The sequence below is a fragment of the Schistocerca piceifrons genome, chromosome 2, assembly GCF_021461385.2.
Source record: "Schistocerca piceifrons isolate TAMUIC-IGC-003096 chromosome 2, iqSchPice1.1, whole genome shotgun sequence".
In the NCBI taxonomy this organism is placed as follows: Eukaryota; Metazoa; Arthropoda; class Insecta; order Orthoptera; family Acrididae; genus Schistocerca; species Schistocerca piceifrons.
In genome coordinates this window covers 1009460478-1009483669 of record NC_060139.1, presented here as the reverse complement: position 1 = coordinate 1009483669, position 23192 = coordinate 1009460478, and the positions used below count along the sequence as shown (strand labels likewise).

The window sequence follows — 23192 nt, the reverse complement described above, 5'->3', positions numbered from 1 at the left end:
TGTCCATCTCGACCAAATCATTTTGCTATAAATGAACAATATATCAATATATAATAACACAACACTACTTCCTTGAAGTTTTTTCTCTTTCGTTTGTGAAACTCAGTATGACTAATCCTTTAATTCTGTTCTAAACAACTGATCCATCTTCTCATTTGTTTTACAAACTTCTTCCTATTAACCTCAAATATTATCACACATTCCATCGGTTCTTTATTATTCGTTTTGTTTCTGTCTGTGGACCAACAGCCATGCCACAGTGGTAAGCACTATTGGGCTTGACCAGCACTTGGATGGGTCACTGTCTGTTCTTATGGGCGCTGTTGGCAAGCAGGATGCATTAAGTCCTTGTGAGACAGATTGAGGAACTACTAGATCGGGAAGTAGCGCCTCCAGTCGCGAAAACTGACAACAGCCAGGAGAGCAGTACACTGACCACATACCCCTCCATATCTGCATCCAATGACATCTACCAGCAGAGGATGACATGGCGGTTGGTCAGTACTGTTGGGCCTTCCAAGCCATGTTCAGACAGAGTTTACTTTAGTTTTCAGTTTCTCTCTGTGGAAATGAAACTCTGTTTACTTATAATACTGTTGGGAATCAGAAACGATTTTCCATTTGTTTTTAGCAAAACGTAATAAGTACGCTGTAAAGATTACTACACCAGTATATTAAACTTAGTTCTGTTTGAGAGGAGACTAAATTTCATTACCACTGTTTTCAATATCTTTCTTGGTAGTTGACTTTCACTGAGTATGCTAATATCACTCTTTTATCAACAGGTCTGTATTTATGTTTCATCAAGTGCAGTGATTTATGTCAGCTGAAACGAAAAGATAGTTATTTCGTTAATGGGCTAATAGAAAGTCACTGTCAGGAAGGGTGAAATCAAAATTATGTTTGCAAATTTCAGTAATCAATTAACTAACTAAACCTTTACCATATTTCTCACATCTGTAGAATCACTGTCCAGTGTTGAGAATATTATGATACACAGGATTCTATGTAGACTATTGATGATACAGTTGCTAAGCCTGTCTGTCTGCAGGCCATACAGTAGTGGCACTTAACAACTCTGGGCCTCAAGACTTGAACTGCGCCTAGATTGTCGCCAAAAATGATGCTGTGTTGGCATGCAGCACTCTGGCATAAAGTTGTCGATAGTCGATGATACTGTCGACAGGTGATGATACTGCACTTCCAACACCATCAGTTTTGTGGAACAGACCCTTATCAAATTATCTTTATGTAGTTGTTGAAGTAATTCTTTACAAGTCTGCAAAACGCTGTTGATGATGATGATGATACGGAAGTAATACTTGCACAGCTTATAAGTCACATCAATCAACAGTTTGTTGGAAGTGGAAATGAGCTTCGACAGCACAAGAATTGTGAATGAAATCGGTTATTATGTTTTTGATGGAAACATCTCGATATTTGACTTTATCGATTAAGTAATAAACCAAAGGACTGATTACCAACTGTGATTTGAAACCTGCTGCTCTCAAAGGTGAGTCCATTGCTTTAACCACTGCCGTTCCTCAATCAGTGTTTCCATATTCTTTACTGCTTCTGCCAACCCAATGTGGTAAGTGTCCCAGTTGCTCAAATAAAACTCAAGTCTTCATATATATATATATATATATATATATATATATATATATATATATATATATAACCATGCAGCCACTTCGTGTGGAATTACAGGATTGATTTAAGCCAAATTTGGCACAGAAACAGCAGGCCTCATAAGTATCAGCACTGTGGGCTTCATAGCCTCCCAGCACCATTAGGAGAAGAGATAATGGCAAAAACGTGTTTTTACCATTTCTTGGCGTATAAGCTGCCCTGCAAGAACTTAATTTGTGTGGGAACAGTATCAGCCTCTCAAATCAACATGCTTTGCAAGGCAGACAACATGTCAGGTGTAAGAAATAGGTTTTCCTGGCCCCAATATGTCGGCTGTCCTTGACAACAGCCATGTTATGCTGGAATCATATTGGCCTGCTTTATCAATCTGCTTCAAATGGCAGCCTGTATGTCACATGTAAATAAATGATTATCAAGCCCTGAGGTATAGCCTACCCTGCATGACAGGTATGTTGTGGGAGTAATATCAGCCTGCTGTATTGAATCATATTGCAGGGGCTACATTTGCTGATGAGCACGGCTGTGGACAGGTTGACATGGATAGAGGAGGGGCTGGATGCAGTGTGAAGGAGGAAAATGATAGAGGGAGGGAAGGAGGAGGACATGCATGTACGTTCAGAATTGGTCTGATATTTAAAATATATCAGTTTAAATTCTAAAAACTGGTGTCAATAGACAGATATCAGACACAGTTGAAATGAAAAAGAGTCTAATAAATGTATGATGGTATACTCAAAATGTGACCTGAAAAGTTAGCACATCATGATGTCAATTACTAAAAGGAAATGAAATTGATTATAATCATGACTGGAATAATTACATACGTTGTCTGTATCTACAACAAACAACGTGACAGATCAGGTATGAAGGTCCATGAGGATAATAATTCATGTTAACTTGTGTAAAATAAATATCATGCTGTTAGGTGGAGAAAAATATTTTTCTTCTTCAAAGATGATTTTCCTCATTTCCAAACCGTTTATTTTCTGTAGATGAAAGACAAAACTGTTAACGAAGTATATACTTTCATGAAAACCAGTAAAGGAAGATGTTGCAGTCAGATAAAAGTACTGAAACCAATAACACTCACACTAAAATGCTTTGTTACATGGATTGAGACACATGTACTGCTGAAATATGTCTGTAAAATGGAAGAAATTGTGTCCAGCCTAAATACTCCTAGCCATGGAAACAAAAAGTCAAACTATTAGGATTTCACATAGACAGGGATCTCAGCTGGGATACTCCCTACTAAAATTGTATGGCAGATTAGCACATGTCATGTGTCTGCTGTACGAGTTGAGGAGTAGTGTCAGTAACAACTTCTATTATATATGTGTTTCACATTCTTCCAGTCCCACCTTATTACATAATCCAACTATTGGGTAATTGCGTAGGCTCAAAATTAATGTCAAAATGACATAATAAAGTTATCAAGGGCATTGCAGGACTCAGTCCACAAGAAGCATGTAGAGATTATTTTAAACAACTAAATTTAATGAATACCTGGCCTATAAACCTACACCTGATTTGACTTTGTCAAAGAAAACCTAAGTAAGTTTGATTTGTGGTGGACAATTCATGCCACAATGCTGGAAGTGGACATACAATTAATGTGCCATATGCTAGGCCATATGCAAAGATCCATAACAGCTATAATTAATTTCCATATGCTAGGCCATATGCAAAGATCCATAACAGCTATAAATAACTTGGTGTTGTATATTTCAACAAATTACCTGAAAATGTCTATTCAGTACCAGTAAACTGATTGAAAATTAGAATTGTGAAATGGGTGAAATGTGAAGGGTTTTGCTCTGCTGAAAAGTTGTTTGACAGTGTGAAATAAGAACTATATTTCTTATGAGGATAAACAATAAATAGAAAACAGACTTTATTTTATAACTATATATGTCATACTTTGTAACTGCCACATAATTCTTGTTATTTACCTGGGTACTGTTCTTATCATTCATTTAACAATGGAGTGCACTAACCTTGTGATTGCTCTATTATATAATTATTTACTGTTACTGACATTTGCTCAATTATACAGTGTATCTATTTTGTATTATTTTCTTGAACTTAGTGACAAATGCCTTGGTTTTTTTAATCGATTGGATGTAAAGACGCTCAAAAGTGAATAAAGCATTTGCACTCATATTTGTTGATGATCTTGGAGTTTTTCCGGTCGAGTCAAAGATGTAAACACTTCAAAAAATCGAAGAATTCAAAGAGGAAGCCACAGAGCCACCAAGGCAGCACAATCAGAAATACATGCGTAAACCTGATTGAGAAGCCGTAAGATAAGGAGATAAATTATGCAGTCTTTATACTAAATCAGACTGCAATGAGTTCAACAAAAGAAAGAAATTGTGGTCGACTGTGCTTTGGATCTGGCTTATTTGGTCAGTTTACTGCGCGACTGTAATGTTCTGACTGAAGATCACAAACGAAGAAAGACTGTAAATATATCAAAGGAAGGTAGTTTTGTTTGATATTGCTTGGATTCGTACTACTATAGAACCTATCTGGCTGATAATGGAGATGTCATTGTTTCTGATAGTGTCATTTTTAGCCAAGAAAAAAACAAAATCTAAACCGATAGCTTAGAAGAGAATCAGATGTCTGTTGTTTCATTCTACGACATCTCTGATTACGTAACTCAAAAAAGAGTCTCTCAAGCAGAAGTACATGACTGACAAAATCTTAGGGCACCCGTCAACTACAGTGCAGTAACAATGCGAACTTTGGCAAGGGTGAAGAGATTTCTATTTTAAGTCTAGAGTTACATAGATACTCCGCAACCCACCGTACGGTGCGTGGTGGAGGGTACCTTGTTCCACTACTTGCCATTTCCCCTCCTATTCCACTCGCAAACAGAGTGAGGGGAAAACGACTGTCTGTATGCCTCTGTATGAGCCATTTTAATGTTTCAATATCAGATTGATCCCCCGGTTGTAACTAGGATGTCACAATAAAAGGCAAGGAAGTTTACCATAAAAATTCTATTTTCTCTCTCTAATAATTCTTCCAAATGTTGGTTTGACGCATTATCCAGTAAAAGTAAGTTGCAGTTGCTCAAATTGTGTGTCAGGGTGGTGTCGTTAGAGCATCTGCCTAATGAGTAGGAAACCTGGGTTCAAATTCCAGTCTTGGTACAGATTTTCAATTTGTTGGTTTAGTCTGCTTGTGTATAAACATAGGGCTTTTCCTTATTCATCAATTTCGTTTTTATTTTTTTATTTTAGGGATAAATGTGTTATCATACCAGTCAACGGACATTTCATTGTTCATCCAAGCACATTCTTGATGTTTGTAAATTAAGCAAACTGTGATTTTTTGCCCACTTGATCATTTTTGTAAAAACCAGCAATACAATACTTTTCCAAAAGTTCAGTTTTTAGTTTCTTCATTACCTTTCAATGTTTATTGCCAACTCAAGTTTGTTGGCGTACTTCAAAATTGAGTGAGTAAGCTTCTTAATATCACTTGCCGTAGAACTGTCTGCACCATACTTACTGGCTAACTTACGACTAGGTTCTCCTTTTTTAATGACTCAATAATGTTTATTTTATCTTTAAGTGACAACACCACTTTCTTGCACTTTGACAATTTTGAGCACAGGTGCAATATATCACAGTGAGCTGAGATTGTGTGGGGAGCAGGCAAGTAGTGGAACTGACTAAAAAGATATTTGCTGGTGGTTTACAATCTGCATAATTGCAAATTTCTATAACTGAGGTCTAGATAATCAAGTCTCCAATTTACGTGTATCGAGAAATTCCCAAGCTCCAGTTGGTGCAACAAAGGCAGTACTCTGTTTTAGTTACTGAGGTAGAATTATAACAATGGCTCATATTTATGTAGAAATTTGTTTTTGTTCTGTCTTATCCAGCAGTTGGTGGAACAGAAATTGTTGCATGCATTACTTTGAGATGTGCAACCATCTCTAGCAGCTGCAGAGGAGATTATGAGCTGGCTGGCTCACCTATTTATCTCTCAGCTCAACTGTAGATTTTTTATGCCCATAATATTGTGTTATGGGCATACTACCATCACTTCTATCAGTCAAAATGTTATTAATAGTTGACACACAGCCCACAGGAAGATTCACAAAATGTATTTCATAAATACTGGTATTGTAAACCATTATGCTTTATTAGTTTGTGTATTTAGTAACTAATGAAAATGTTTGAAACTTATATGTTGTAAACATTGTGCTACATATTTCTTGTAACCCATAAAATAACGTAATTTATTTGCAAATAAAACATCACAATTAAAATTGCACAATTTCTATGGGACCTTGAGAGAAAAAGCTATAAACATGACTTTCTGTGTATATACTGTTACTGTGCATATGAAAATATCAGTTAGGAGCCACAAAGTGTGTGAAATTCATTGAGCTACACCATCAGATGTGTGGAGTACTTGATATAAAACACTTATCATTGCGCACACTGTAGATTCAACCATTACCTTTCATTTGCGGAATTGATTTTTATAGAGGATAATGTACAACACCACATGTTGGTGTGAATTAGACTACTAAGCAAAAAAATACGCTTGTGCTATAGCAGTTTTCACCTGTAAGCATGGATATTTGATGTATGCAGGGGTAAGAGATGCAGCATCGTATGTGAGTAGAAAAAAATCCTACTAGCTGTTTCCCTGTCAGTACCAATGAAAGTTCTAGGGGACAGAAGGAAAGATATGGACAGCACAGCATTAACCGTCAGAATGATTGGCTGCATGCCAGAGTCAGTGCCTGCATTGCCACCATCCATGGAGGCTACACCACATCTAATATGGATGTCCAGGTTGTGGTGATACCTCGTACATGTGAACCACATATGCTACTGATCTGCAAAAGTAATCATTTCATATCCTCTGTATGCACTGTTGCAAAAACAACTCTTGGGTGGTTGGAAACCTCTAAAACAGTGGACTAATTTTTTTAGCTGTGTAGTTATAAATTCTGAGTTGATGCAATTTTCCAAATAATTTGGCCAATGCCTCACTTTATTATTCCTTTACATTCTGAAGAATAATTCTGAATAATTCTGCAAAATATCATCACCACTATCTGATTCAATTATTACTCCTACCTACACATGATCTCCAACCATGCCCAAAACTGTCGCATAACTTGTCCCAAGTTTATGCTCAATTTATGCATTATTCTGCTTTTCTGAGAACAGGAGTTGACTGGCTGTTATTTTGAATTTGTAAATCTGACCCTAAGACTTTTGACAGTTTAAGTCCAATAGCTACATGGAACATCAAAAGATGATGGACGAAAAAAAACTTGTGAACCATGAGTCACTGATATTAACTGAACCTTATCTATGGTATCTTGCAAAAAAGTCTCATCCTGAGATATCTTTTCATATTAAACACCTAAATGGAACAATAAACATCGTTAGCAAGTCATGGGAAAATCGTGCAACACATGATTTCAGTATCTCAAAGGAAATACAGCACTTGGTATATTCTTTGGTAGAGACTTACCACTGCTTGCCTATGCTGATTATAATTATGGCAGTAGTATCTCTACTAGATGTTCCACCAGCAGAGTTCTTATCACCCAAGGAGGACCCATTGTCTGATATTGTTGATAGCAATGTCTTGTGGCATCTTTGACAAATGAAACAGAGTACCGAGTTGTTGTCTCCTCGATTGACGATTCTAGTTAGACGCAAAGCCTTGAAGCAAATTTAGAATTTCAGGTTTGAATGTGACGATAATCACAGTCAAGGCGCCATACTTACGTCGAAGGATACCTCTGAAGGAAAAATAGAGGCAAGATGCATGTTGAAATTGCAGGAAAATTCAATAAACAATACATTGGACAGGTTTTCAAATTAAAGCATCTTGAGACCTCAAATAAACTTGCTTACATACTGCCTAAATCACTCAGTAAAAGCTATACTCTTAAAACGTTTGAAGAGTTAAGAAGAAAACGAAATAAGTAGGAACAGTGTTGAGGTTTAATTATCTTTCTTTATTCTTGTTTTGATATTTACATTTTGCGTAATGTTCACATGTGTGTTTTCATATAGTGTTGTAGTAACTCTCAGTCAGAGTTATTAAGAATGGTGCATGAAAATGTGTTCAGTTATTGCATTCTCTGACAAATATTGTGCAAATAGTTACTTACCATTACAATCAATCAAGGCAATTATTCACGTAAAACTTTGCAAGTGATTTCTCTTGGTAACATCAGAATTTACAACAATTCAGAATTTCATTTGGCGATCTGCTGTTGTTCAAGAAGCCATCGTGAGTTGAGGAATAACACTGAGCTCGCTGTGTATTGTCTTCTGCGCCTGGCGGCCGCCATATCTGTCTATGAACATTGGCCATCATGTTATCAAAAGACAGTCTTGAGTCTAGGATATAAATCAGATTGTATCCGTCCGTCGTCATCTTGAAAATAAAATCTTCCCATTGATTTACTTTATAATTGAAAGGTCTGAGTTTCAGTATTAAGCAAAAACATGTGCAGGGAGTTAGATCCAATATATAAAGTTGCAATTTATTAGACAAACGACTTTGCCATGGCATTAGGTATTAAATAAAACAAATTAATTTTATTTATTCGTTCACTGAATGATTTTCATAACATGAAACTCACTTACGGCTTGTGTAATACCATAGCAATGCTTTTGAATAGTCACGACATGTCTGTATGGAACTCTTTCTTGAAAAACCTCCAGCAGCTAACAAAGAATCTAAAAAGACAAAAACTACCGCGTCGACCTGTGACATCTTTGAGAGGTCAACTTTGTGTTGTTAAAACAAGTGTATACTATTCCGGCGGTCCTGCATTTTATGGTGTATTAAAGTATTTTGTTGTTACTTTCGTCTTCGCACAAAGGACATGAAACTGTCTAAGGTGGAAAATAATTCGAAATATGGATTTTGCATCATTTCCTTTTGTTCGAGAGCCACCACGGAAGGATGAAATGATTGTTTGTTAAACGTAGGTTTTCAGTTTGTGGACATGCACCTGAGCGCTGTACAGAAGAGGAGGACAGCAAATTTTCGGGACGACGAAACAAAACTTTTAATACAACTTTGGGGAAGTCCATTTGTTCAATCGCAGATAAATTCCTCTCATAGAAAAGGGCCCATAATGGTTCAAATTGCTGCAATGATGCATCAGTATGGATTCTATAGAACACCAGAAGAGATAACTACAAGAATACGCAATTTGAAATGCATTTATCACAGAATAAAACGAGCACAGAATAGTGGTGCGTATTGCACGGAAGGGCCTGATTGGCATCATTTTAAGGCGTTAGACGCAATATTGGGTCGTAGTTCATCTACAGAATTGCGGACGGAGCCCATAGCAAAAGTGAAAAAAGAACCTGGTGTAGAAACCTCGGACAATGCTTATACATTCAGCAACGTCTGGTTAGTTTACTTTTCGCACTTTTCAGAGTAGACAGGTGAAGGCTTTGAAGAAAAGTTTGCATTCATTGTGGAGTAGAATAGATGCATGTAGAGTATAAATTGTTGAGTATATGTGTTTTTAATCAAAGAAGACAGAATTTACAACTGCGCGCTGAATAAATAACATTTTGTGTGCATGCCCTCAGTTTCTCATAGCTCCTTCCCTTGTGCTGCTTAGTATGGTGATGGCTGTAAGCAGAATGCTGCATGGCAAGCAATCAGAGTTGCATGCTGATATTTGCACGTCACCAAAAAATGGGATGTTATTGCAGGATGTAGACACTAGTGCATCAGATGGGTTCACTGAAAATGCAGAATATTTAAAACCTGTCATTTTGCATTTGATTTTCTCTCCTTCATTGTTTAAAACCATGAAATGATGGAAGTTATTGTTTCATATGTGGTCAGATGTTCTTTTCCCTATATCTCTACAAGATGTCGAGTGATAAAAAGTTGAAACAGTTAGGCCTACGTCATCTACTTATATGTTACTAATTAATTATGCTGGTTAAATTTATGATCGATATCCTGCATTCTGTGGAGCAGTTTTTTTTTCTTAAAAAAAGGGGGAAACTTGCTATTCTTGACTTATTACTTCTGCCTTGACGTACTGCAGTGCAGCTTAAGCTGCTGCTTGTATTGTGTTGTCTTCTTTGTATTTAGGAAGAACAGCATCATCATATTATTTTAATAGCTGTGGATGATTATCATCTGATATGTTTTAGTAACTGATATGTTTTAAGTAACCACAAAATAATTATTACGAGTACTTGAAATGAGAATAACATTTGTTATGTTGCAGGGTGTGAACATTGATTTTATTGAGTTACAACATACATTAGTTTTCTATGACTGGCTATAAAGTAGCATAGTTTGTCAACAGTATTTGATATATTACTTCCATATCCAACCATTCTAATTGAGATTTTGCTAATTTGTCATTATGTTTGCCATCACACACCTAGTAATGCCAAACAGTTGTCAATGCACATTTTTCTTTACTCCTCCCTTGTTTTCTTTCTGGCTTGTTTTCTTGGCATGTTACCACATATACAAATTTGTCCTCTCAGTTATCTATGTGCGGGCCAACTGAAGCATACAGTACCACCCTTGTTTCATTCCAGCACCAGTGGCTTGAATGAATATCAGTACATGCAGAGGAACAATCGACATGCATATTAAGAAATAATGAGATGACTTTAACTTTTTGTGATGAAATAGATCACCAATAGTACAGGCAGAGTCACTGCATTTTACTTACATGCTACATACATGCACTGTATTATTATTTTATTCAGGTTAGGAAAACTAATGGTTCTTCAGAGATTTGCCTTTGTCTGACAGAATTATAGGTTCGTGAATTTTGACGGGGTTCTCGAGTATTGTGCAACAACTGAATTTAAGCCTCCAGACTGTTGTAATGCTTGTGCTGAACACCACCATTGCTGTAGTGTCTGCAGTTGTCATTGGATTAACATTTCTGTGACACTCTTTTATTTACCTATGAAACAAATTCATACAATATTGCTGTTCTTTGGATTTCCTATCTCCCCTCTGTAAATCCTACAGAATTAGGGTCCCATACTGAGAAACGATAATCAAAAATTGATCAAACAGGGGTTTTGTAAGCTACCTTCATCATAGGTGAATGAAATGTTATTTATCCATCCAGAGACTTGGCACCATAATAGAATACAAAAGAATATATACGATCGTATGAGGATTGGATGGGTGGCAGGCTGTGGTCTTGGTGAAGGATTCTTCCAGTGTTTGTGTATAAGACATGTTCTTTTCTACAACTAGCTTTATCTGTTCAGTTCATTTGAGGTTGCTGTGCACACATACTTCTAGATATTTTGCGGTCGTCACTGTTTCCCGTGATTAACAAGGGTGTAACTGAACGATAACAGGTATTTCCATCTATTTATGCACAACGTATTTGTCTGTGTTTAGGGCCAACTGCCACTCCATAATCATATGTCTTTCCTGTGTGAAACTTACTGCATTTCACTTCAATTTGGTATCATTGTGACTTACTTATGTACAGCTGTACCGACGACAAGTATCTTCATGCCGCTTCAGATGTTATCAACCTGACCATTCAAATTTACTATGCACAGTAACAGCACTTTACTCCCGTGCAGTAAATCTGAAGCTACTTTACATCTTATAATCCCTCCACATTAAGAATGATGTGCTGCATGCTTTTTTCTATGAAGTTCTTATTCCAGTCACAGTGCATGTACAATATTCTGTAATGTTGTATGTTGCTCACCAGGCAACAGTGCATTACTGTAATGTTTACCATAAATCGCAAAACCTCGGATTACCAAAATTGTGCCATTTAGCGTCTTCTGTTTTTGATGAACAAGCAGAGCAAACTGAGTTTCACAAGATTATGGTTGTCAGAATGCATGTTTATTCCTACAGAGGATTTACGATTTCTGATAAGATCATAAGTGAGCATGCAATGCGCTCTGTACTTGTGCATAGATTGATGTCAGCAATATTAATAAGTAGCCATGTACATTTGTTGTCATGTACACCTGTCTCTTGAAAACGAGAATACTTCGCACCTTTTCCCAATCAGTCCAAATGCTTTGTTGCTGCAATTACCATAAAATAAACTACTGCTAGAAGGAACTTACTTTTGACCTATACAGAACCATGCAGCTCTCCTGGCACTCTAGTCTCTTTTTCCCTATGAATCAGTTTAGGCCTAGTTAATTTTGTATTCCACAATTCCTTGTTTCAATATCTGTCATTTTAGCACTTCTACAATGGTTGAAAGGAAAAGGCATAGTGCAGTATTCCTCAATGAAACTTTGTGAAAAGATGGAATTCAGTATTTTGGCATTCTCAGTGTTGCCCTTAATTTTGGTGACAGTATGATTAACTTCGACCCATTTGACATTATGTAAAACTATAACCATCGAGGACTATCTGTCAGGGTGGCAGAAAAATTTTTTGCTTTTAAATTCATTGATAAAGAAAATTATTACAGAACTAATCCTTCTAATCCATAAGTAAACAAAATTCTTCAAAAGCTGTTAAATGAGATGAGCAGTCATACTCAAAGGTTTCCAGACCTTCTTACATTGGACAGAAATATTTCAGCATAATGAAGAAACGTTAGTCTGTGTTTCCAGAGATAGCAGTGCAGCATTCGCCTGTGCATGAGGCATACTTGCTCATGTGAATGATATGATTTTGTGTGTGTGTGTGTGTGTGTGTGTGTGTGTGTGTGTGTGTGTTCGTTCTCTCTATTTCTGATGAAGGCTGTGGCGAAAAGTTAATATGAAGTGCCTCTTAATTGTGCCTGTCTGCAACTTAAAGTGTCATCTTTATGGGAAGTAGGAATATGTCTTTTCCTTACATAGGTGATAAACCAAGAAATGAAATGATCATATGGCATTATTGGTCGGGGGACCTGTCTGGGGTTGTTGGGCAGCCTTGTACGAGTCCTATTTGACATCTCATCATCTGTGTGCCTTTAATGAAATGATTAGGACAACACAAATCTCCAGTTCACGAGTGAAGAAAATCTTTGCCTGGCTGATAACCGAACGGGGAGTCCACAATCTAGAGGCAGCTACAGTAACCCCAAGACCACAACCTGCAGACGAAGAAACCATCACTGGTGCTGATAAAAATAAAGAATTTTTAGTGTCAGGCGAAGACAACTTTACTGCCAAAAATTATTTTGTGAAGCCACCAAAAACTGCGGAAAGCCTTCATTGAGGCTTCATACCAGACCATTTCAATGACTGTTGTAGTTTATGTCTGAATATATCGTTAATAAATATTGTTTTCTGATGAACTTGGTTGTCCCAGTCATTGTAAAAGTTTGTAGCTTTCAGTTTTGCTTCATGATATGTTGACCAGGAGTGGGATTGGGAAGTAGTATTATATGATATATTTTGAAAAAGGTTTCTAAATTTAAGCAAGTTGTGATATGATGAGTACATTTAGGAAATAAGAGTTAGACATGTTCTGAAGGATTTTATTAATCTGGACATTGATATTCCCTGTATGCAGCAATTGCAAAATCTTAAGACCCCTACTAAGTCATCTGTGATACCCAATGCTTACTGCACCATCATATCTATCTTAAGCCTACATAGTCCAGTCAACAAAGAAAAATTGGGGGGGGGGGGGGGGGGGGGGGGGAACGGTGTAGCCACAATTTTTTTTCGCAGTGGCAGGGTAGTGTGTCATGGACAACATAGTAAAAATTCTGCTTGGTTGGCAGTGGGGGTCATTTAAAGGTCACTTTTTATGTTTTCCTTTAATAATTTGAAAACCGTGGACTCTAGTGACAATATTTCCCCGTGCAAAATTAAGCTACATTAATTTTTCTGTCAAACAAGGTCCAGTTCATTTTTCCTCTGCGACTAATAGTTTCCAAATTGCAGGGCATGGAAAAATCACAAATTATTAAAAATAGTGTTTTAATGGTATAAAATTACTGCTTACTATTAAATGAAGTTGGTTAAGAACGAACATTAAATGTGTGAATCATATCTTAAATGCAGTAAACCCGTATTAAGGGATAAATTGTGTTGTGGATGTGTAACAGGTTGGAGGGGGAGAGATGGAGGGTAGGAGCGTGAGGGCAGGTATGTGGTCCAATTGTGGTCATGCACATCTTTCCTTCAAAGGGTGTGCAGACTGAAGATCTAGCAGGTGATTGCCCCCACTACCTACTGCATTGTCATAAGAAGCAACTAGAGGGTTTTCATAAGTTTTACGAACTCTGCAGCACATCTTATGAAGAAAAGGCGATGCAGTGGTCGGACACATTTGGGGACTGTTTATTTTTCACAGAGTACATTAACACTGCTTGGAATACAGATATGAGTTGTTAATAATACTAATAGAAGAACACATATGGATAGAATCTAGGCTACATAAATCTGTGCACACTGTTCTACCCTGCTATAGGGGAAGTTAATTCTTAGTTGCTCTGTACGGCAGTTATAGCATTCTTCCTGGAAAGGCAAATTTTCTCAGTGCTGAGTATCTAGTGCATCACCAAACCTCAAGTCTCCCAACATCTGAAGAGGCCCAAAGACATAAACGTCTCTCTCTGCAATGAAAGTAGGTCACCAAGGTGTTGTGGAACTTCACATATTTCAGCATAAGTTAAGCAGTGCATTACAGCGGATTACTGTGCTAGACTTGAACGTGGTCAGTTGCATTCCATGAGACTTATTCACACTTACCTTGGAAGATACACTGTGGATGTGCGGTCAGTGCTGCCCACCTTATAAGTGCCAGCAATCCCTGAATGGGAGAGGTTTATGTCTAGTAACACAATTAATGGTGAGAAAATTACAGCAGCTTTCTGACCATTCATTAATTATTCACCAAGTGACTTTAACACAATTACGTGACTTTACAGTCCACTGTCAATCATAGACAGCAGCAAGGTGCCACATTTACTAATCCAATCCCATGCCCACCAACATGACAAAGATCACCAACAACATCACATTAACTAATTAGACACTTCTCAGTTAGGCACTTCTCAACCATTATTTATAGGAATGTATTTTTACATGAAAACTGACTTAATAACTCTGAATAAGTACTCATTTAATAATAAATTGAAAGTAACTTCACTATATAAAAATTGGCCACGTGCTGAGAGGACAAGCTCTCTGAGGGTTCTGTAGAATCCTAATTATGTATATAGACAGTTCATCCGTCCTGGGAGTCGAGAATCGTAACCATTTTTGCCTGTTGTCGACAATGATACTCGCAAGATATTGGCGCCAGGAATTTCATTTCTTTCGAGAAAGTTTCAATTTTAAGTTTGAAGTCTGATAACAAATGACAAAAGAAATTTTTTTAAGTGATATAATTATATATGAACAAATATTTGGATTTTTTCCTTTATTTATGTAATGGAGCCTTGCTTCCTGTCAAATTTCATTATTCTATGTCAACTGGAAGTATCCTGTAGGATTTAATAATTGAATATCAAAATGGTCATAGGAATGTTTGATCCTTGGGAGAAGTCACAAAATGCTCAAGGAACTGAACTGCAAGACTCTTGAAGATAGGTGTGAACTATCTCGAGAAAGTCCATTAACTAAATTTCAAAAACCGGCTTCAAGTGACAACTCTAGGGATATACTATAATCTCCTATGTATCGCACACATAGGGATTGTAAGGATATGATTAGAATAATTACTGCATACACAGAAGCATTCAATCAATCATTCTGTCCACAGTCCATATGTTAATGGAATGGAAAGAAACCTTAATAACCGGTACAGTGGGGTGTACCCTCTGCCATGCACCTCACAGTTGTTTGCAGAATATAGATGTAGGTGTGACATAAATGGTCGAATCTTTTGATTGTATTGCCTTAAAAGCTTCAATTTTTTACAGCATCAGGGGATTGTAGACCTTATTGTGTTGTTACATTTCAATTTGATACCTGTATCCATTCCTGAGAAATCAGTTTTTAACATCTGGACAACAGAGTGATCCTATAAGGGTTCTGTTTTTGTTGATTAAGCTATGGGACCCTTAAAACTAGCTTAGTGAAGCTATTTTGTCTACTTATAAGAGAAACAGACTGGAAAATAAAGTCCCAGGCACATATGCGCACTTCGTTGCCAGTGGTTCCTAAGGCACGCTGCAGAGGGTTGTTATAATGTTGTGAAGTTCTATTTCCTCCTTATGGCATAGTGGTTCAGATAGAGTGGCAAAGCACCTGCTCACTCTTCACTTTTCAGACGTGAAGGAGTAAAGTGCGTGACCACAATTCACTGATCTAGCTTTCCTCACACTTCTACCTCCCATTCCATCCCCCTTCTCCCTATTACACCCAAGAACAGAATTTGTCCCCTAACACAGCTCTACTGCATTTTATGGTCAAACATTTAGCAGCATTGCACACAGTATAGTTTCACACTTGGTTTATTATTTAAAAGAAAATTACTACAGACCAATTCCACAAAGTCCTTTCCTAAGATTGTATTGTGAGTTTCCCATATTACCCCCTAACATTTACAAATACATATAAAATACAGAAATTATTGACATAAAGCCTGTAGGAAAATTACAACTCAGAAATAAATTAATAAATGTTTGTGCTTTAGAAGTCATAAGAAGACAATTTTACATTACCAGTTTGTGGAAATATTGTTTGTCAACTACTGTGACATTATGTTATAATAATGAAGTGATTGATCATAAACCTGGATGGCAAGTAAAAAAAAAGTATTAAATAAAATCAGTTAAGTGCTTTTATACTATTATTAAGCATTTCACTCCTCGCCCTCCCCTCTATCACCCAGTTGTCACATTAAATGTCCCCTGGAATATTTATTGATTTTCTAAAAACATTATTGTGTTTTTATTTTTGTCTCCTACAATTGAAATCAGTTTTGTTTCTTTCACTTCTTAATCTTTCATTTGTTCTCTTAGAATTCTTGTAACATAAAGTTACTGTGATCACAGTAACACTTTTACAACTGAAGTCTCTCTCTCTCTCTCTCTCTCTCTCTCTCTCTCTCTCTCTCTCTCTCTCTCTCTCTCTCTCTCTCTCTCTCCCCCCCCCCCCCCCCCCCCCCCCCCCCTCTCCTCTCTCTCTCTGTGTGTGTGTGTGGGGGGGGGGAAAGCTCAACATATGTAGGAAAATGTTTACTGCCATCACTCTGCAGTGCTAACTTTCAGTATATGTATGAAAACTATCAATTTTTCTCATTCTATGAGAGATAGAACAGGATAAAACCAGCTGTTTGTCAACTTGTGAAGAAAAGACACTGCTGTGGTGTGGTTTCTAAATTTTACTTGTCTTTCAGAACAGGTTTTGAAGGACAGGAATTTCCCATTTGGATATTGAAACTCGCATTTCAAAGTGCTTTAAAAATTCATTTATCAATTGAAATAATCTGTGAGTTCCATTAATATAGTATGAAATTATATGAAACTGAAAACCCCTGTTGAACAACAATCACTACCATGAGAGAAATTCTGACATTGCTGGAACTAATTTTGATTTACATGTATAGCACAGTATTGCCTGCACATGCCTTTAGTGTACACTTGTTTTGTTTTCTTAAATTTATAATTGATGTGAGAGATGTTCACCTTCATTTTCACATTATTTTTATTTACACTATGTGATCAGAAGTTTCCGGACACCCCCAAAAACATACATTTCTCATATTAGGTGCATTGTGCTGCTGCTTACTGCCAGATACTCCATATCGGTGAGATCGTTTGTCATTAGACATTGTGAGAGAGCAGAATGGGGCCCTCCGTGGAACTCACGGACTTCAAACATGGTCAGGTGATTTGGTGTCACTTGTGTAATATGTCTGTACGCGAGATTTCCACTCTCCTAAACATCCCTAGGTCCACTGTTTCTGATGTAATAGTGAAGTGGAAACATGAAGGGACACGTACAGCACAAAAGCGTACAGACAGACCTCGTCTGTTGACTGACAGAGACCGCCAACAGTTGAAGAGGGTCGTAATGTGTAATAGGCAGACATCTATCCAGGTGATCACACAGGAATTCCAAACTGCATCAGAATCCACTGCAAGTACTATGACTGTTAGGCGGGAGGTGAGAAAATTTGGATTTCATGGTCGAGCAGCTGCTCATAAGCCACACATCATGCTGGTAAATGCCAAACAACGCCTCGCTTGGTGTAAGGAGCGTAAATGTCGTACAATTGAACAGTGGAAAAATGTTGTGTGGAGTGACGAATCACGGTACACAATGTGGTGATCCGATGGCAGAGTGTGGGTATGGTGAATGCCCGGTGTATATCATCTGCCAGTTGTGTAGTGCGAACAGTAAAATTCGGAAGCAGTGGTGTTATGGTTGTTTTACATGGCACTATCACAGTGGCCTACATTGATGTTTTAAGCACCTTCTTACTTCCCACTGCTGAAGAACAATTCGGGGATGGCAATTGCATCTTTCAACATGATCGAGCACCTGTTCGTAATGCATGGCCTGTGGTGGACTGATCACACGACAGTAACATCCTTGTAATGGGCTGGCCTGCACAGAGTCCTGACCTGAATCCTATAGAACATCTTTGGGATATTTTGGAATGCCAACTTCGTGACAGCCCTCACCATCTGATATCAATACCTCTCCTCAGTGCAGCATTCTGCGAAGAATGGGATGCCATTCCCCAAGAAACCTTCCAGCACCCGATTGAACATATTCCTGCGAGAGTGGAAGCTGTCATCAAGGCTAAGGATTGGCCAACACTATAGTGAATTCCAGCATTACCGATGGAGGGGACCACGAACTTGGGAGTCATTTTCAGCCAGGTGTCTGGATACTTTTGATCACGTGTGTATCTTACACTGTTTGATACTGTAATGTAGGGTTAATCATCGCAGAGATGAATTCTCGGTTTCCTAGCAAGAACCAAGGTATCGTGTATCAGCCTAAATGCTACTCTGGGCTACAGTATGTATTTGCCATTCGGTTTATCTGAACGCTTCCATACTTTGTGTGCTCAAGTGATAGAGAAAAAAACTTGCCAATTAGAAAGGGAGTCAATACAGCCAAATTTGGTGGGTATGCAACATTGCAAGGATAATGTAAAAAACACACACACTCTTAAGAGAAAAAATGCGCCATGTATGAATTATCTGAATGTTCAGAACTAGATAGATGCGATGTACATGTACAGACAAACAAATGAACCTAGTTTTTGGAGAAATGAATGATTTATACAAGAGAAAGAGCTTCACAAAGTGAGCAAATCTGTAATACATTGGTCCTCCTCTGGCTCTTATGCAAGCTATTCAGCTTGGCATTGATTGATAGAGTTGTTGGACGTTCTACTGAGGGATATCATGCCAAATTCTGTCCAAGTGGCGCATTAGATCTTTAAAATCCTGAGCTGGTTGGAGGGCCTTGCCAATAATGCTCCGAACATTCTCAGTTTGGGAGAGACTCGGTGACCTTGCTGGGCAAGAAAGGGTCTGACAAGCAATAGAAACTGTAGTCTTGTGCAGGCGCGCAGTAGCTTGTGGAAATGAAAGTCCAGGATGGCTTGCCACAAAGGGAAACAAAACATGCATTTTAGAGCTCATGTGTACTGGGCAATTTTTTCATGTTTTGGTCCATACTCCCTGCTTCCAATGTGTGGAAGACAAAAGAGCTTGCACTAGAAGAGATTTGTTTTGCAGCATCGAAGATAAAGTGCTCATACCTCTAAGTTAAGCATTTTTGGAGCCCATGTTTACTAGACTTTTTTACTTCTTGTGATCATTCCTGTTATATCCCAGAATATTGATGATTCCTCGTGGGACACCCTATATATTCAAAGGCAGATATTACTGTGGTGTCTAATAATGAAACAGTGGATGTAACTGGAATGAAACTACTTTGGCATGATTTAAATCTTGTAAAAGGTTGAAGAGAACAACAACAGAGAGCTCATTTATACTGTAAAACAGATGAGCGTTATTTTCATGTGGTTGCATTGTAATCAATTTAAGGTGATGTGCCAGACTCTTGGTAAAATGTTGCTTCAAGAAAAAAATTGCTTCATATATATGTAGTCATTGAAAGATACTGTAATACACTCCTGGAAATGGAAAAAAGAACACATTGACACCGGTGTGTCAGACCCACCATACTTGCTCCGGACACTGCGAGAGGGCTGTACAAGCAATGATCACACGCACGGCACAGTGGACACACCAGGAACCGCGGTGTTGGCCGTCGAATGGCGCTAGCTGCGAAGCATTTGTGCACCGCCGCCGTCAGTGTCGGCCAGTTTGCCGTGGCATACGGAGCTGCATCGCAGTCTTTAACACTGGTAGCATGCCGCGACAGCGTGGACGTGAACCGTATGTGCAGTTGACGGACTTTGAGCGAGGGCGTATAGTGGGCATGCGGGAGGCCGGGTGGACGTACCGCCGAATTGCTCAACATGTGGGGCGTGAGGTCTCCACAGTATATCGATGTTGTCGCCAGTGGTCGGCGGAAGGTGCATGTGCCCGTCGACCTGGGACCGGACCGCAGCGACGCACGGATGCACGCCAAGACCGTAGGATCCTACGCAGTGTTGCTCCTGGGGTATCGGCGAGGACCATTCGCAACCGTCTCCATGAAGCTGGGTTACGGTCCCGCACACCGTTAGGCCGTCTTCCGCTCACGCCCCAACATCGTGCAGCCTGCCTCCAGTGGTGTCGCGACAGGCGTGAATGGAGGTACGAATGGAGACGTGTCGTCTTCAGCGATGAGAGTCGCTTCTGCCTTGGTGCCAATGATGGTCGTATGCGTGTTTGGCGCCGTGCAGGTGAGCGCCACAATCAGGACTGCATAAGACCGAGGCACACAGGGCCAACACCCGGCATCATGGTGTGGGGAGCGATCTCCTACACTGGCCGTACACCACTGGTGATCGTCGAGGGGACACTGAATAGTGCACGGTACATCCAAACCCTTCATCGAACCCATCGTTCTACCATTCCTAGACCGGCAAGGGAACTTGCTGTTCCAACAGGACAATGCAAGTCCGCATGTATCCCGTGCCACCCAACGTGCTCTAGAAGGTGTAAGTCAACTACCCTGGCCAGCAAGATCTCCGGATCTGTCCCCCATTGAGCATGTTTGGGACTGGATGAAGCGTCGTCTCACGCGGTCTGCACGTCCAGCACGAACGCTGGTCCAACTGAGGCGCCAGGTGGAAATGGCATGGCAAGCGGTGTCACAGGACTACATCCAGCATCTCTATGATCGTCTCCATGAGAGAATAGCAGCCTGCATTGCTGCGAAAGGTGGATATACACTGTACTAGTGCCGACATTGTGCATGCTCTGTTGCCTGTGCCTGTGGTTCTGTCAGTGTGATCATGTGATGTATCTGACCCCAGGAATGTGTCAATAAAGTTTCCCCTTCCTGGGACAATGAATTCACGGTGTTCTTATTTCAATTTCCAGGAGTGTAGATTATGTTCCACATTAAACTGGGCAATTGTGTATTAGGTCATGTAATCCAGTTCAGTTTTCAAAAATTCCATGCTCATTCCATAATGGAAGGCCTTTGATTACTGTCCGAATCAACAACAACACAATATTTTACATCTTAGCAAAATATACTCATAAATGTTCAGGGTAACTACAAAAGAATCTTGATTTTTACGTACCTGTATTTAACTATGCATATAACTTATAATAGCAACTGATACATACAGCCTGTCGAAATACTCTCCTCCACAATTGATACACCACTCCTAACGCTGCTTCCAGTTCTGCAAGCAGTCTTGGTATGCCTCTTGCCAGATCGCAAGGAGCACCTTCTGCGAATTTTCTTTTATCTTGTCTATTGTTGCAGATCTTTGTCCTTTCAATGAGATTTTCAACTTTGAAATAAAACAATTCTGCAGGGGTCAGGTCTGGAGAGTACGGAGGATGAGGCAGCACAGTGATTTCGGTTTTCCTTGCAATAATCACACACCAACAGGGATGAATGTACGGGTGCCTAATCGTGATGCAATAGCCATCAGTTGTCGCAACATGTCCTGATAGTACCATCAGTTAACAGTTTGTCCCTGTGGCATGAATTCATGATGAACTAATCCTTCAAAGTCGAAGAATACTACCTGCATGGCTTTGACATTTGGCCTTACTTGATGAGCTTTTTCTGCTTGTAGAGAACCTTTCCTGACCCATTGTGAAGACCAAACCTTGGTCTCAACATCGTAACCACAGATGCATGTCTCATCACAAGTTATGATTCTCTTAAGGAACATTTCATTCTCATTTGCACGATTTAAAAGCTCTTCACAGATTGTGAGGCGAAGGTCTTTCTGGTCTTGACTCATGAGCCATTGGATGAACTTGGTGGCAGCAGGATGCCTTCCAAGATGCTGTGTCAGGATTTCATGACATGATCCAACTGCAGTGTTGCATTCTTCTGCAATCTCTTGGGTCAGTCAGTCTTCATTTGGCATGCACAATTTTGTTGACGTTCCTGACATGAGCGTCATCATTAGACATCTTGAATGAGAGTGATCTTTAATTTCCATACGGCCATTTTTAATCCGTGTGAACCATTTGTAACACCAAATATGGCTTAAGCATTCACCACTGTATGCTTTCTGCATCGTTTGGTGTGTCTCTGTAAAGGTTTTCTTGAATTTTGTGCAAAAATTTAATGCAGACGCACTAACTGCCATTTCAAAATTCGCAAACTTTGCGGCACAACATTCTACTCAATACAGCACTGAACAATAACTAACAAACATACAACAATGAAACTTCCAGCAGTTACACATTAACACAGGCATGTGCTGGGATGCCAACTACATTTCGCTCCAACACACCATTGCCATGAAATTATGAATGTTCCAGAAAATTTTGGACAGACCTTATATTATAGATATCCAGTGTAACCTTTAGCCAAACTGCAGCAATGCAATTCAGTACACAGATATTGCAGCCTATTCCCATCCACAGTAATCAGTCCCACAGTGGTATGATTGCAGAATGTAACCAGTTTGTGCAGTGCATACGTTTCCAGAGTTATAGGTTGTTCAGATTTTTTCATTTCTTTTGTAGTTACCCTGTGTAATTGATGCTGAAAGCATGTACGCACACATTCGGAGGAACTGCACTTCTGTTGTGTATTATTATTGTAATCTTTGCATTGTAACCAGTCCAACTGCACTAGAGCTCACAAATAAATTCCAAGAAAGACAGGTAAGAGCTGAAGATCCTATCAAATTAATTCTGTAGCAGATTGCTATGCATCATATAGAAGAGACATTGAGTGGCAGACAGGGACAACAAAAAGACTGCTATACTTTTAAGCATCTTCAGTCGTCACTGTAACAATCAGGTTTTTTTATAATTTTGTTTGCTAGGATCATAACAGTTCTCATTCTTAATCTTACTACTAAAAAGAATATAAAGTTACCATCATTACTCGTGTTTTTTTCTTACGTCTTTTTTTTAACGTTTTTCTGCTCATAAGTGGTAGATTTTTGTATGCAGCACTTTCACTGACACTAAGAAGAACTTTAAAGTTAATGAACGTGTATCAGACAAATATAAAATTCAAAGTGAACTA

At 38.8% G+C, this 23192-nt stretch overlaps 1 protein-coding gene across 1 annotated transcript in view; it reads left to right on the top strand.

Annotated features, from left to right (window-relative positions):
* Positions 1-8436: 8436 nt before the first annotated feature.
* The window catches only part of LOC124777596, a 58275-nt gene continuing 43519 nt past the window's right edge, over positions 8437-23192 (top strand). The window contains exon 1 of the mRNA XM_047253059.1: positions 8437-9078. Coding sequence (XP_047109015.1) covers positions 8663-9078 — 416 coding nt within the window. The 5' untranslated portion in view covers positions 8437-8662. The remainder of the gene's footprint in view (positions 9079-23192) is intronic.